This window comes from Chenopodium album, chromosome 22, assembly GCF_948465745.1.
Source record: "Chenopodium album chromosome 22, dcCheAlbu1.1, whole genome shotgun sequence".
In the NCBI taxonomy this organism is placed as follows: Eukaryota; Viridiplantae; Streptophyta; class Magnoliopsida; order Caryophyllales; family Amaranthaceae; genus Chenopodium; species Chenopodium album.
Window position 1 is genome coordinate 11,345,379 of NC_137855.1, and position 14,436 is coordinate 11,359,814.

Here is a 14,436-nt window from a genome sequence, read left to right on the forward strand (position 1 = left end):
TGGGTGAAACACAAGGTTTTTATATGGAAGCTCATCAACAACGCTCTCCCTACCGCTAGCAACCTACAAAAAAGAGGTATCGACGTCTGTAATTTATGCAGATTATGTAACCTCTAAGAAGAAACTTCAGCTCACATCTTCAGGGACTGTGAAACAACTTTGAGAGTATGGAAGTGCAGTAACTTAAGTATCAACGCAGAAGTGGGGAAGGACATGGAAATCAGCAAAGTGGGTTTCTAACTTCATATCTTATCTATTCTCCTATGATGACAACCAGGGAGATATGCTTATTATGGAATTTGTTAGCGTTTTGTGGAGCATTTGGCTCACAAGAAATAATGCTATTTTCATTTTCAAGAATGAAGCTATATCACCGCACTCAATTATATCACTAGCTAGTATATGGAAAAATAGATGGGCTCAAAGAAAAAAAATCAGATTAGGAGCTCCCGAGTTGAAGGGAGATGAAGGCGAAGGGAACAAGGCTAAGCAGAGCGAGGCTATCTACACGGGCAACGATGAGCACCAACAGAATCACTTATATTGTAGATGGAGCTTGGAAGCGTAATTCAGATCAGGATTCCAGTTGGAGAGCTGCTGTAGGATGGGTAACAAAGGAAAGAGGAGTGACAATTTATAGAGGCAAAGCATCAGTCGTCGCAGTATCCCCAGCGCAAGCAGAAGCTATTGCAACACTCAAAGATGCAAAGAATCCAATTCTGGGTGGAAAAAGCATCACCCTTCTCACTGACTCCTTGGAGCTCGTAAGAGCTTATGAAGAGTTTGTATCTTCCTTGTTGTGCTTATTGGATTGTCAAAAAATAAAAAATAAAATAAAATAAAAACTTAAATAAGTTGAATTGAATATACTTATGGGGTGTTCGACACTAGCTTTTGAGTAGTTTTTAGTGGTTTGACAAATTCAAATCATTATAGTACCTCCGGTCCAAATTATTCGCAACTTTGGAATATTTTATATCTCACAAATAATACCCCGAAGTTGCGAGTAATTTAGACCGGAGGTAGTATAACTAAACAAATAAATGAGCGTTTGACAAAACAGTGGTTGGGATAACTTTAATCAAAAGCTTTGAAAACTAAAAGTGGAGGTTGAAAATTTAATATTTACTTTTAGGGAAAAAAAATATTAATTTATAAATGTCAACTGTTATTTAACAGCTACTTACATAATGCTCATAACTTAATAACTTAATAATGTATTGTTACAGTTGTTAGCTTGTCGACAGCTAATAGCTGCATCCACAGCTAAATGCTACTACCATAGCCAAAAACTACCTTTACAACTATATTTTGTCGAACACGCCCTTAAACCGTTATAATATTCACTTTATTAATCTCATAAAAAAAAAAAAAAAGTACTTAATCAGTTCAACTAAACATACTTAAATAAGATCTAAATACTTAATAAGTTGAACTGGACATATTTAATTAGCTCAATCGATCCCTCTTTATCTCATCTCAAGTATCCTTGTCAAATCCTTAATACTTAGACATGAGTAAGACACTTCTTCAACACATCATATTGGACCAAAATCATAAAACTTTTGCACAAATAGCCGAATCAAACGCTTGCATGTTGGACATAAGTACTTGAGTCCGAGTAACATAAGGTGTCCTTCATTAGTGTTAGAGTGCAAATGGTAAACAATAGTGAAAAGTGATCCCTGGATTGAATTTGAATATAGCATAGTCTTGCTTAGCTAAAACTAACCAGTGCAAGAAAAGGAGTAAGCTATCAAAACGTATAATTAAGTAGAAAACATAACAAGGTGTCACAACCAGCAATAAGGCACTTTACAGATGCGAAAAACTCGTATAAGCAAATCCTACTACACAAGAAGCTTCGGCGTTAAGGAACAAAGCCGTACATGGATACAACGAAGAATGCATCACTGTGATGCATATAGTCTGAACTACCTAATGACATACAATAAGTGGTCCACGAGATAATAAAGATGATTAAGACCAATTACCAGCCAACTATATCAATCACATGATTGAATTTGACAAAAGAGAAAGAGAGCAGCTCTAGTGGACCCTATAGAAAGAATACCGATGAATAGCCATGCTAATCAAACACAACATAATTTGATTAATTCTCTAACGAAAAGTCATAAACCTGCAGAGACTAAACCGTGCAGGGTAACTATCCCGATCAAAATGTCTTGGTCATTAATAACAGGCAAGAACTGCACAGGGGAGGGTGGAGACTCCATCTTTTGCATTGCCTCTACTGCCATAGCGTCTGGTCCAATGATCCTAGGGTGCCTGCGCATTATCAGAGAGAGGAAACCCAGTGAGCAGGCAGAATGTATATTATGCTCGAAAAGGAAAGAAATGCAGGATACATTTTGCTTGTAGAAAACAAAAAACTAAATGGTATTCCTTGTGGCCCATTTTGGTAGCCAATTATATATAGCGGTACTGAGAATTAATCTAAGTATTACGCAATCAAAGTCACAATCTAATGTCCATATCAATGAAAAAGCTCATCCCCAAACTTGTGTTTTCCTCCATAAATGTCATTACCACCATGCCACCCAACATAGTAATGGATGGTGACCCAAAATTGTGAAGAAAAAGAGTTAATTTGGGATGAACAGTGATTTTTGCTGAAACTTACAAAATCATTCCATAAGCATCATTTATTACCCTTTACCAAATGGGCCGTTGAAGTATTGACCACAAGAATGCAAACATTCATGTAAGAAAGAGAACGACATTATCCTTTAAAGAGCTGAAATACAGCATCTAAAAGAAAGCTAGTTCAAAAGGTATGAATTGTAATAGACCAAATCTAATATCTGGCCACTTGTATATGTTTTGAACTAGAGCAAGCGCAGTCAATAAATTTTTTTTGCAGTCAAGGGCCTGATAGGACTACGGAATGGAAGAGATAAGGACTAGTAAAATGTATAGTTGACACAGTTGGAAAGCCTACAGAGACATGTTGAGTTGATGGTATGGTGTAATGCAGTAAAATTCTATAGATCTCCACTATTCAGGTCATGGTAAGCTCTGTCACTTCAAATCTCACTAGCGAAACCCATATCGAACTTGTATGTGAAAACTTTGAGGAAAAGATGTAAGTTTGGCTTACAGAAAATAATTAAACATTCTGAGTAATATTTGAGAACTTGTAGCAAATTGGCTGGGCATCAAGGGACTAGGTTGTATATAACTCTGCCTAAGAGAATTTTTCCGTCAAGTAACAAGATTACTCATCCTGATAGAACATTCTAACTTTCTAAGTGTGATTTGCTAGGACAGTAAGACGTAAATGGAACTGTCTCTATGAATTCAACAAGGGCAGCAGAGAAGAGGACATGCTGACATAACAATATCATGTTGCTACCTGGCTACCAGCTAGAGGCTTTCATGAGACTCTTGCTTCCTCAACCCAATAAAAATACTTGGTCATAGTTTTGAAAAACAGGTTTGCGAAGTTTTAAAGTTGCAAAATTAAGTATATAGAGAGAATAGTTACCTGTTACACATCTCTCCAACTGTAAGCTTAAAGATTCCCTCTCCACTGGCTTTAAGTGTACGCCTCAAGTCTCCATCGGTAAAGGTACCAATTAGATGGTAATCATCATCAATAACGAGAAGGCATCCACATCCTCCACTGGTAAGCCCAACTAGCTGATCCATAATAAGATCTCCTTCCTTGCAAACAGGAAGATCCTCTTGCTTCTTCATGACATCCTTTACCTGCAAAAGCCACACAAATCAACTCAGAAGGTAGTCCAACCTCAAAGCCCCTCCCACAGTTTTCATTCATCTTTTCGTAAAGAAAACTAAAGCTGCATTACGATATTAGATGAGTTTTTGATTAATCCCATCATCTGACTGAAATTGAAAATTCCTATAGAAATATCACTAAGAGATAAATGCTTGTACAAGACACTCAAAAAGAGCCCTTTCTGTTGAACCTGATGATATCAAACTCATTCAAACACAAATTAATGAGGCTTCAAAAGTTGTATAACAAAACATAGTGTAGATTTCTCATGTCACTATGTCAGTTAAGTATGAAAAGGCCAACGTAAACATTAGTTTTACGATCAAATGGTATGAACATGTAATAATATACTCCCTCCTACACTCCTGCCACAATACAAATCTTGAACCATGAATGTTGAAAGTTAATTAGTCTGAAAAATGAGGAGCAAGAGAAAAGCTGAAAGTTATTAGATTTCTAATCTCAATTCAACACCCCTTATCCACTGTATTAGAACATCACACTGTATTTTACCAATCAAAGAAAACACCACAGATCACAACTTAATCCCAAGATCAAAATGAAACCTCTACTTTTATTGCATTCATTCGTATAAATCATAGTTCTTCATACTCCCAAAAGGTAATCTTATAAGAACATATAAATGCAGCATCAAACAGCAAAAACCTCATCATAATATCATATACAAACCCAAATGAGTGATTCACAGCCTAATCCGACGTTTAAAATGCCACCTACAAGCTCACTTCTTTTTTGAAATGACAACCTCCCATCATGTCTTCATCTTAACTCACATTAATTTCATCTGAACTCATTGGACATATAGTCACATACCAATACCTTAGGATATAATTCATATAAATCAACAATGGCTATCAACCAGCCAAACAGTTAGAAGCACATGAATCCCATACTTTTAAAAGCACACTGTTGGATCCACTCAGAATTTACAGTGACATTGATAGTGTAATTTGAACTAGTAACAACTACACCCTGATGGATATTCACACGCATCATTTTATCAATAAACCTTTCACAATGAATTCGAAAACAACACCAAGTACAACCCAACAACAAACAGGGTACACTCTCAACATAAGATCAAAACCCACTCCAAAAGTCCATAACTAATCTACATAAACCCCATCACATCCTTGATAATACAAATTTATCTCATCAATTCATCAACATAAAACATTCACTGTAACAAATAGAATTGGCTATTGAGGTTCAACCAAAACAATATAACATTAAATATCATATGATCATATAATAATACAATATAAATCAAGACCAAAACCCAAATCAATACCTTAAAAATGAGACTTTTCCCAATTTTGCCAGCAGGATGGTTAGCAGCATAAGCCTCCTTGCTCAAATTCCTAGCACTCATCAAGGCGATCGCCACGGTATCCCCGAAAACCATCTGAATAGCCGTGGAAGTAACCGGAGCGAGATCGAAAGGGCATAATTCTCTTTCTAGAGGCAAATGCACATTAAGATCACAAAATCCCATCAAATTATTACTCAAATTTGAAGTAATTCCAACCAAATAAGCCCCTTTTGCCTTAGCACAAGGGGCTAATCTAATCAATTCCTCACTATTTCCTGATTTGCTGAACATCACAACGACGTCGTTTCTTGTTAGAATTCCAATGTCCCCATGAAGGGCATCAACAGGGGAGAGAAACCCAGATCGAATTCCAAGAGAAACCAATGTTTGAGAGATTTTCTGGGCAACAAACCCAGATTTTCCAACCCCAGTAAAGATGATTGAACCCTTTGAATTGAGCAAAATTTGGGTGAATTTTAGGGTTTGTGAGAGATCTAAGTGTTGGAAGAAGTAATTTAGGTAACTTTGTTGGGATTTGAACAAATTTAAGAGGGTTGATTCGTTTAATTTTGATTGTTCTTCAATTTTAATGGGATCAAAATGTACAGGAAGAGAACCCATTTTTGATGAATTTTTTTCTGGGAAAATTTGGAAGAGAATTTAAAGAATGTTGATTAATTTGGATTTTCCCGCTTTTAAGAAATGATTATTATTTATATATTTAGAATTTTGGAGTGATTTATGTTGAAAAAGACTTGAATTTTGCCAGCTAAATTCGGGTGTGATGTCGGTGAAGTTGATTGTGAGATTCATAATTTCATGGTACTTTACATAAAAATAATTAGCCCTTAGATTTGACTGCAAAATTGGGTGGGGTCAAGAAATTTAGTTAATCACTATATTTGTGGGATTGTTTGAGAGGTTAGTGAGGGGTTGAAAGTTGAGTGTAGATAAGGGAGTTTGGAAATTAAGGGATGCCAATCAATGCCCATTTGGGGTATAATCAATAATGTTAATTGCCTTGTCGAGAATTTTCCTGTTTATTGACGTGATGAATTTCGTTTGTGTAGATACTTTATCTTTATATTACATTCAACGATAGCTTTTACTAGAGCGCCACCTGATAAACAAAGTTTACACTAATGATTGGTTTTAAAACACTGGTTATTGGGGGGTTTTATCTGATTTAAGCCGTATTTGTACTCATAAATTGGATGTGAAACTTGTGCTTATCATTTTTTAAAGATCAATTGATAAGGATAAACTAAACAAGCTTATCTTCATTCATTGTGAAGGATTATTTGACTCGAATTTAATGACTTGCCATTACCATTATCATTACCAAAACAAACCTTATCGACTATGGCCTATGGCTAATTTCGCTAGTTACTTTCCTGATTGTTCTTGTTTATGTTTTATACGTGCAATATGGATAGAGCAAAATTGTTATAATTTACTTCTTCATAATTAACTTCTTTATAACGAATACTTCAAACAAAGCACATGAACAAGTAACAAGTTTGTTATTTGAAAATCATTAATTATTTGGGTCTTACTTGTACTTTTTATTGGAATTCTTATTGGTAACTGAATATGGATATTGAAAACTTGTTATTTTCGATACAAAAGGTGAACATTAGGTTTGTCATTTTCCCTCAACTAGTCAACTGTTTAAACTTACATATGAAAGCAAAGAAGATAAGAAAACTTGCTATCTCTTTAATGGTTTTCCATCAAATGTCCTACTAATCTAAAACTACATAATTTGTGGCTCATTTTCTAGACTGAATAATATATGTTGAGATTGAGGGTTTGTTCTCATTGACTGAACTCAACTGAACTGAACTGAAATGAATAATTTATAAGAGAAGGAAATTAGGAACTAAACTTAACTGAACTAAGCTGAGCTAAACTAAACCGAGCTGAACTGAACTGAACTGAACTGAATTTCAACGTAAGAGAACAGGGCCTGAATATAGTCAAAATGTTGAAGCAATTTCTTCACATTATCCATCAACGACTGAATCTTCCACGGGAAATTTTATATAACTATAATATTTAATTTAAGTAATCGTCTTTTATCAACTGGTATTTAATTTTATAATTTGTTAGATAGTAAAAAATTTACCGTAGCAAGGGGCAAATTAACTAGAGCAAAAAGTACTACTTATTTTCTATTATAAGATTTAGTGATTTACCACAATGATCATGAATTACTCCTATAACTACAAAATTATTACCAAATGAGCCATCAAAATTCATTTTTAATAATACATGTGGAGGGTACCCTCTTAACCCTATGAATAGAAGGACATGGAATGGACTTGAAATTGGGAATAGGTAAAAGACATCTAGATAAATATTCTATCCGCATTATGAAATTCTGTTCTTTTAACATCATAAATGTTTTAAGATAAATAGCTCTTATAATAGACCTAATTGTTTGAAAATGATTCCATTCCAGGATTTCTAAATATTCCAAAGTAAGAAAATTACTATGGGTAATGATCTATATATCAAGGTTTACAAGCAGAAAGCGAAAAACGCTGTTATACATATAAATGGTTATTCGAAAAGAAAAAAAAAATACCCTAAATATAAATTTAGGAAGAACTACCTAGTAACAATTTCGTCCTAAATTTCCATTTGTGGGGCCCACTTTTTGGTTTTGTCTAAATTGTTTATGTTTCATCATCCTTTTTACATACAATTGTTTATCTATGTGGTAATTTAAAGCAAAATTTAGCTAAAAAGACGTTAAATTTCATTAATTTACAAATGCAAATCTCATGTTTATTATCTTAGAGAAGGGAGTAGTTTTTTTTTTTTTTTTTTTTTTTTTTTTTTTTTTTTTTTTTTTTTTTTTTTTTTATTCTAGGGTTAATCAATTTAGTCATTTAGGATTCTTAAATCAAATTAAAGACTTAGGGTTACAATTGATGTTAAGTCTACAGTAGTTTGTTACTGAATTCAAATTTAAAAATTGGTAGAATCGGGTATTATATATCAAATTTAAGGATTAGGGTTTATAAATAGGAAATTCTCGACGGTGATCTTGTATTTGCACTACATTAAAATGGTAGCCCTCCCTTTTTCCTATTATACAAAATGACCTTAATTAAGAATTCACTCCCAAAATGACTTTAATGAGGCTAATTTGGTTAAATATTAAAGCATGTGTGGTCAGTAGGTAACAGAAAATACACTAATGCCCCCATTAACAAACATCTCCTCACAACCTCCTCCACGACCACTACCCCCAACCACCATTCCCACCCCCACTTAGGCCGAATCCCTACCCCGTGATCCGAATCCTAAACCCCTTAATTACACAATACTCAAATCATAACTTACTGTCCTTCACCTGAAACGTTATTTTCTTTAGATCGGTTGTCTAGTGGCTGATGTTGTGGAGCAATTGGAGAGGGAGGCAGGAGATGAATAAGGACAATAGTCTTGAAAAGGGGTAGTGGTGGTGGTGGTTTGGGAAAAAGGTACGGTGGACCGTGGTGGTGGCTAGCGTAGGTAAGTGGGTTTCTTTTTATTTAGGTTTTTTTATTTGAAAAAAAAAGACTAAGCTAATTATAGTAAATTTTAACTAACAATTAATGAAAATAAGGTCATTTGTAAAAATAGATTCTTTATTAAGACCATTTTGTATAATAGAATAGGAAGGGCTACCATTTCAATGTTGCACAAATACAAGCCACCATTGAGAATTCCCCTTTATAAATTTAGGGATTAAGGTTCAAATAAGATTTGTTTAAATTGGGATTAAGGTTCATGTATTTGAGCTGATGTTAAAGTTCTTAGAAAAAAAATCTATATCGGTAATAGGTCCGTCATTGTTTAATTTATTTCTTGGTGATTTTAATATTGACGATTTGTATATATTGTCACTGACGGTAAATAACCCAACAAAAAAAAAAAATTAAAACCATCTCCACAAACCACCACTACCAGTCTACCACCACCTATTGCACCATTTCCACCCAAAACCACACCATGAATCACTTCCACCACCCACTTCAACCTTCTCATCTTAAACTACACCACCCGTCCACCACCTACCGTACCTAATTCCCACATGAAACCACACCAGGCCACCACCCACGAAATAATAACAACCTCAAATCCATCACCATGAACCCTTCCCACTCAAAACCACACCACTACCTAAGAAAAATCCTTGAACAACCCCACCCCATCCACCAAAATACAACCAAAAACCCTAAAAATTATAGATGAACAAAAATAATTATACCTTTTCTCAACATCAATTGTCAACTATTATATATGGCTTTATTTGTTCAAATTGAGCTAAAAGCTCTTAAGGCCTGTTATCATTGACTGAAATGAGCTGAAGTGAACTGAATTGAGCTGAATTGAACTTATTACAGCTGAACTGAACTGAACTGAGCAGAATATTTTATAAGAGAAGGAAATTATGAACTGAACTGAACTAATTAGAGCTGAACTGAACTGAAATGAAAATAATCGTATAAGAACATGCTCTTAATCTAGAGTTCTTTATGGTCAATTTGACTATAAAAATCTCAAATTTAAGCTTTAATGATGGTGATCTATAAATATACCCTTAAAAGATTAATTAACTCATCAAGTCCTTTTTTTTTAGTAAACATGTTTATGTTTCTTTTAGCTTTATATCTACTCCACATATAAAAGAACATGTAAGCCCGCCCACTTTAAGTATTAAAAGCAAATACTCCCTCCATCCCTAAATTACATTCCTGGTTTCTATTTTGGGTATTCCAAAATTACATTCCTCTATTTTGGGTATTCCAAAATTACATTCCTCCTTTCCATTTTTAGTAAGTTTTTTTTAATTTTTTTCCAAATATCCCAAATCAACTCTCTTTTTCTGTTGTATATTTAATGTTTTCTCACTCTTAATATCCTAATCTCACTCTTATTTCTCTCTCCATCGTTTTTCTCAAGTTTGTACTTCCCATAACTAACCTAATGAATATGATTGGTTCTTAATTTTCAATTAGAAACATGTTATTATTGGTCCTTTTTTTTTTTGTTTTTTTGCAAAGGATTGATGATATGGCATCATTAATCATTAACCTATCTTTGTTTTATTCAAAGACATCATTTAATGTTTTGTATTTTCCATTGAAATATTTCATTATTGTTATTTGTCTTATTCTTTCTTCCTTAATTCCTGTGTAATTTTACAAACAGGAATGTAATTTAGGGACGGAGGGAGTACTTGTTTTTACACGAATGGAATACTCTTTTAAAGATTAAAGAAATGTTCTAAATATTGATTCTATTTTTTAAAAAAAAAACTTTTTTTAAAAAAAAAACATTCCCAAAACTGATTTGGCACTAGTTTTTTAGTTGAATTATTTACGCTCGCTTCTACTTATGAATGGAATCCAAACTAGATAATCCTCGAGCTTTCAATTATATCAATTGAAGAAATTTTTATTTTAAAATTTGGCATTAAGGAGAGTGTTGAAAATAATAATAACAACTTAAATTCAGTTTTGCTACAAATGAATGAAAAAATAGGTTAGGTGAATGTTTTTAAAAAAAAATATGGAAAAAAAAAGTAAGAACCAAAAAAATAAGGAGTACTAGTTTAAGAACTTCATAAAAAAAAAATAAACTAAAAGGGTTGAAAGGAATTGAATATTTTATAAGAGAAGGAAATTAAGATAAAAACTAAACTGAAAATAAGCTCAAGAGAACAGACCCTTAATGTCAGAAATTATTAATAAATGAATGAAAATATAATATGAGGTTATACGTATGAAGAATTTGTCAAATAAATTAAACAGCATTATAGAGAATTAAATTAGTTATGTCAATGAAGAGTTTTCTAAAGAGATTAAATATTAGTACAATTATTAATAATTCATTTTAGTTTACTTTTTTGACTTAGATGTATGAGAAATGATGGATAATTTATATAGTTATGTATATTTCACATTATTAAATATTTATCAATCTCCGTCTCCAGTTGATTGTCACTTTTGATTGAAAAACACGGGAATTAAGGTGGATAATGTGAAATAATGAAAGTATATTGAAAAGTGAAATTTCCAACCAATAAAATAATAGAAGTACATAGGAAAGAGACATTTTCAATTAAAAAAGTAATTAAAGTACATGGGAAAGAGAAATTGAGAGATTAAAGAATGTAAAACATTAAATTAGTCAAAAGTAGGCACAATATTTAGTAAAATTTGACATTTGCTACCAGCGAAAAAACCTTGCGTCACATTTACTACCGCTTTAATATTTTATTTTATTTTATTTTACTACCTTTAAAAGTAACAACGGATAGATTTTGCTACCACTTAACAGAATCCGTTATGATTCCGTTAAGTGGGGCCCATTTTTCATCAATTAACGATTTAATTTATTAAAAAAAAAAAACTTTTTTTAAAAAAGAAAAAATATCAGCCACCTGCCGTCAATCACCGGCTACCGGCTGCCGGTGCCCAAATGCTCTCCCGGCGCTCCATCCCATCCCATCGCCTTTCCCACGCTGATTGAAAAGAAAAAAAAAGGGAAAATGCAAAAAAAGTTCAGTAAACAAAGTAAAGGGTTGAAGACAAAGGACTTGACATTGGGAAGAAGGTTAGCAGCAGCAGCAGGCTGACAGATGAATTGAAGGTTGATTCCGTCGAGTTTGAACTCATTGAAAGTTGATTCCCCTTAAGATGTAGCCATATTCCACTTTTTTCGAGCTCGGTTTGTACAATTAAAATGTAACAAAATATTGATTGCAAAAGGATTAAGAAATGAATTCAAGGTTGATTCCGGCGTTTCCAAACTCGGTTCGTAGCACTGAAGCATCGAAAGTGGATTGAAGAGCCATTGAAGTGATTTGATTGAAAATTTGATTTAGGGTTCTTGAAAAGGGGGGAAATTTTTCAATTGCAGCAACGTGTAATCGGAGACGGAGTCCAAGCATTCATCTTGTATCTATGGGGGCAGCCGAGAGTGGGAAAGGGGAGGGGAATGGGGTCACCGGCGTGGAAGCCAGCACGGGAAAGGGGGAGCGAATGGTTGGTGCGTTGAGGGGCGTGTGAAGATGGAGTTTGGTGCTTGCAACCGGCAAGAGGGGAGGGGAGGGGGGCTGGTAGTGAGGGTGGTTGGAAGGGGGCTAGAAGGAGGGTGGCTGGAAGGAGGGTAGCTGCAGTAAGTTGGTTAGATGGTGGTTGTGCCCCCACTAACGGCAACATTAACGGAAACTGTTTTCTGGTAGTGAATTATATATTTTTGGTATTTGAGTGGTAGTAAAGTAAAATAAAATATTAAACAGGTAGCAAATGTGACATGAGGTTCTTTCGTTGGTAGCAAATGTCAATTTTTCCCAATTTTTATGGCAAATGTTAGAGTAAAATGGGAAGAGAACTTAATAAGGACAAAAGAAATAAGGGTATAAAAGCCTTTTTATATATCTTTATAATTATAAAATATGAAATGTGACAAACATTTTGAGTCACCTAAAATGGCATAAGTGACAATCAAATGGGTACAGAAGGACTAAAAATGTTTTAAAAAAAAAATTACAACAACTAATGTTGTCAAATAATATTGCCATGTAAATAGTTTAAAACAAATAATGTTGTCAATGACTATTATTGCCATGTGAAAAGTTGTTAAGTTCTGTAGATATTAATATTTCATTTAATTTGTTTACATACTTTTGTGATTTATATGTAGGGGTGAAAGTTCGGTTTTCGGTTCGGTTTTTTGCCCAAACCGTAATCGAACCACCCATATTTCGGTTTCTTAATTTTGCAAACCACATCGCACCACTTTAGCTTTGAAACCGAACCAAATGAAACCACCCAAATTTCGGTTTTCTTAAAAAAAAAAAAACAAACCGCACCAAATTTTTCTACTATCAAGCATCATAAACATAAAATTTTGCAAAAAAAACCGAACCAAACCACACCAATCAATACCAAACCAAACCAATCCATACAAACATAATTAAACATGTTTTAACCTTATTTCACCACTCCTAACCCAGATCCGCACCCACCACAACCCACAACCCAGATCCCTTCCATCAAAACCCTAACCCTAGATCGACCCAAAAGGGCCAAAACAACCTACCACCACCGCAACTCAATCACACATTGCACCACCATAAAACAAAGTAGAAAAAAAAACTCAAACTAAATTAAAAGAAAGAAAAAGGGGACATACCTCACATTCCACCAAAAATACGTTGAATTTGGGTTTTAAAGGTCAAATTCAATCATGAAATCTAGAGTTTTTACGGTCGAATTTGACATGAAAAACCTTTAGTTGATGGTGTTCAAAATCAAGACCTCGAATTTAGTTGATGGTGTTCGCTAATAATGATGAAGCGGGCTAGTGGCGAGGAGAAAGACAAGAAAGAGGAGAAGAAAAGAGGAGAGTGAAAGCGAAGAAGAGGAGAGGAAAGAGAATGGACGGAAAGAGGAGAAGAGGAAAGGAGAGAGAAAGGGCAGAAAGAGAGAGAAAGAGGCTGAGAGATGATTAGAATTTTTTTTTGGCTTTATATACTATGTAGAGTTGGGCTAGATTTTTTTTTGGGGGGGTTGGGCCGAAAGTTTGGTTCGGTTTCGGTTTTTCATTTTCCAAAATTGAAACTAAACCATATAATTTTGGTTTCTTAATTTTGCAAACCAAATCGAACCACTTTCGAAAAAAATCGAACCATATTTAATTTGTTATTCGGTTCGGTTTTAAACAGAGTTTGTTTCACCCCTATTTATATGTATCATAAAATGTAATTATGATGGATGTTGTTAATTTTGCCTTAATGTATAATTAGAATGCACTTTAGAGGAGTATAAGATTTGATCATGTGATCTTGAATAAATTAATATATTAAACCCTTAACCATACCATACAATACTTGATGTTAAATTTTTAAAGTAAAATATTAATAAATGAAAATTTATTGATCAAAGCATCGCTCGAACCTATAAACTAATTGATGTTTAAAAAGATGCATTGGCAAACGTTAAAATCCAAACGTTGCAATTGCAATCAAGCTAAGGAAGCTAACTATAAAGTTTCATACTTTAACTTTTACTATGTTTAATTAGACTTGGCAATTGGATGGCTCGGGACGTGTTTAACCTGGGGTGGGTCATTCAGGTCCAATATGCCTTCTTGTTAGGTTTGGGTTGAAATGTCATGCCAAATTTGGATCAAATCACTTCAAGTCGGGATAATTTTTGTATTAAGATCGACTTTGGGTCAATTTTGGATCAATTTATTTTGGGTTGGGTTGAAATTCTAGTTGAGACTTTGGGTCATATTCGGATCGGGTCATTTTGGATTGAGTCAGTAACAC

The 14,436-nt window shown here is 33.9% G+C and overlaps 1 protein-coding gene across 1 annotated transcript; it reads right to left on the reverse strand.

Annotated features, from left to right (window-relative positions):
* Positions 1–1,747: 1,747 nt before the first annotated feature.
* On the reverse strand, positions 1,748–5,831 carry LOC145605523 (putative arabinose 5-phosphate isomerase). The gene is made up of 3 exons (XM_081661592.1): positions 5,076–5,831; positions 3,509–3,732; positions 1,748–2,289 (listed from the first exon to the last, which is right to left on the reverse strand). Exons 1-3 carry the CDS (start codon positions 5,715–5,717, stop codon positions 2,133–2,135), a joined length of 1,023 nt encoding a protein of 340 aa, XP_081517718.1. The 5' UTR covers positions 5,718–5,831; the 3' UTR covers positions 1,748–2,132.
* Between the last annotated feature and the right edge of the window lie 8,605 nt (positions 5,832–14,436).

Coding starts and splice junctions, on each gene's coding strand:
- LOC145605523 (XM_081661592.1), bottom strand. CDS start 5,717: ATGGGTTCTCTTCCTGTACATTTTGATCCCATTAAAATTGAAGAACAA. Junction 3,733..5,075: donor GGAAAAGTCTCATTTTTAAG/GTATTGATTTGG, acceptor TGGCTTTTGCAG/GTAAAGGATGTCATGAAGAA. Junction 2,290..3,508: donor GTTGGAGAGATGTGTAACAG/GTAACTATTCTC, acceptor GATAATGCGCAG/GCACCCTAGGATCATTGGAC.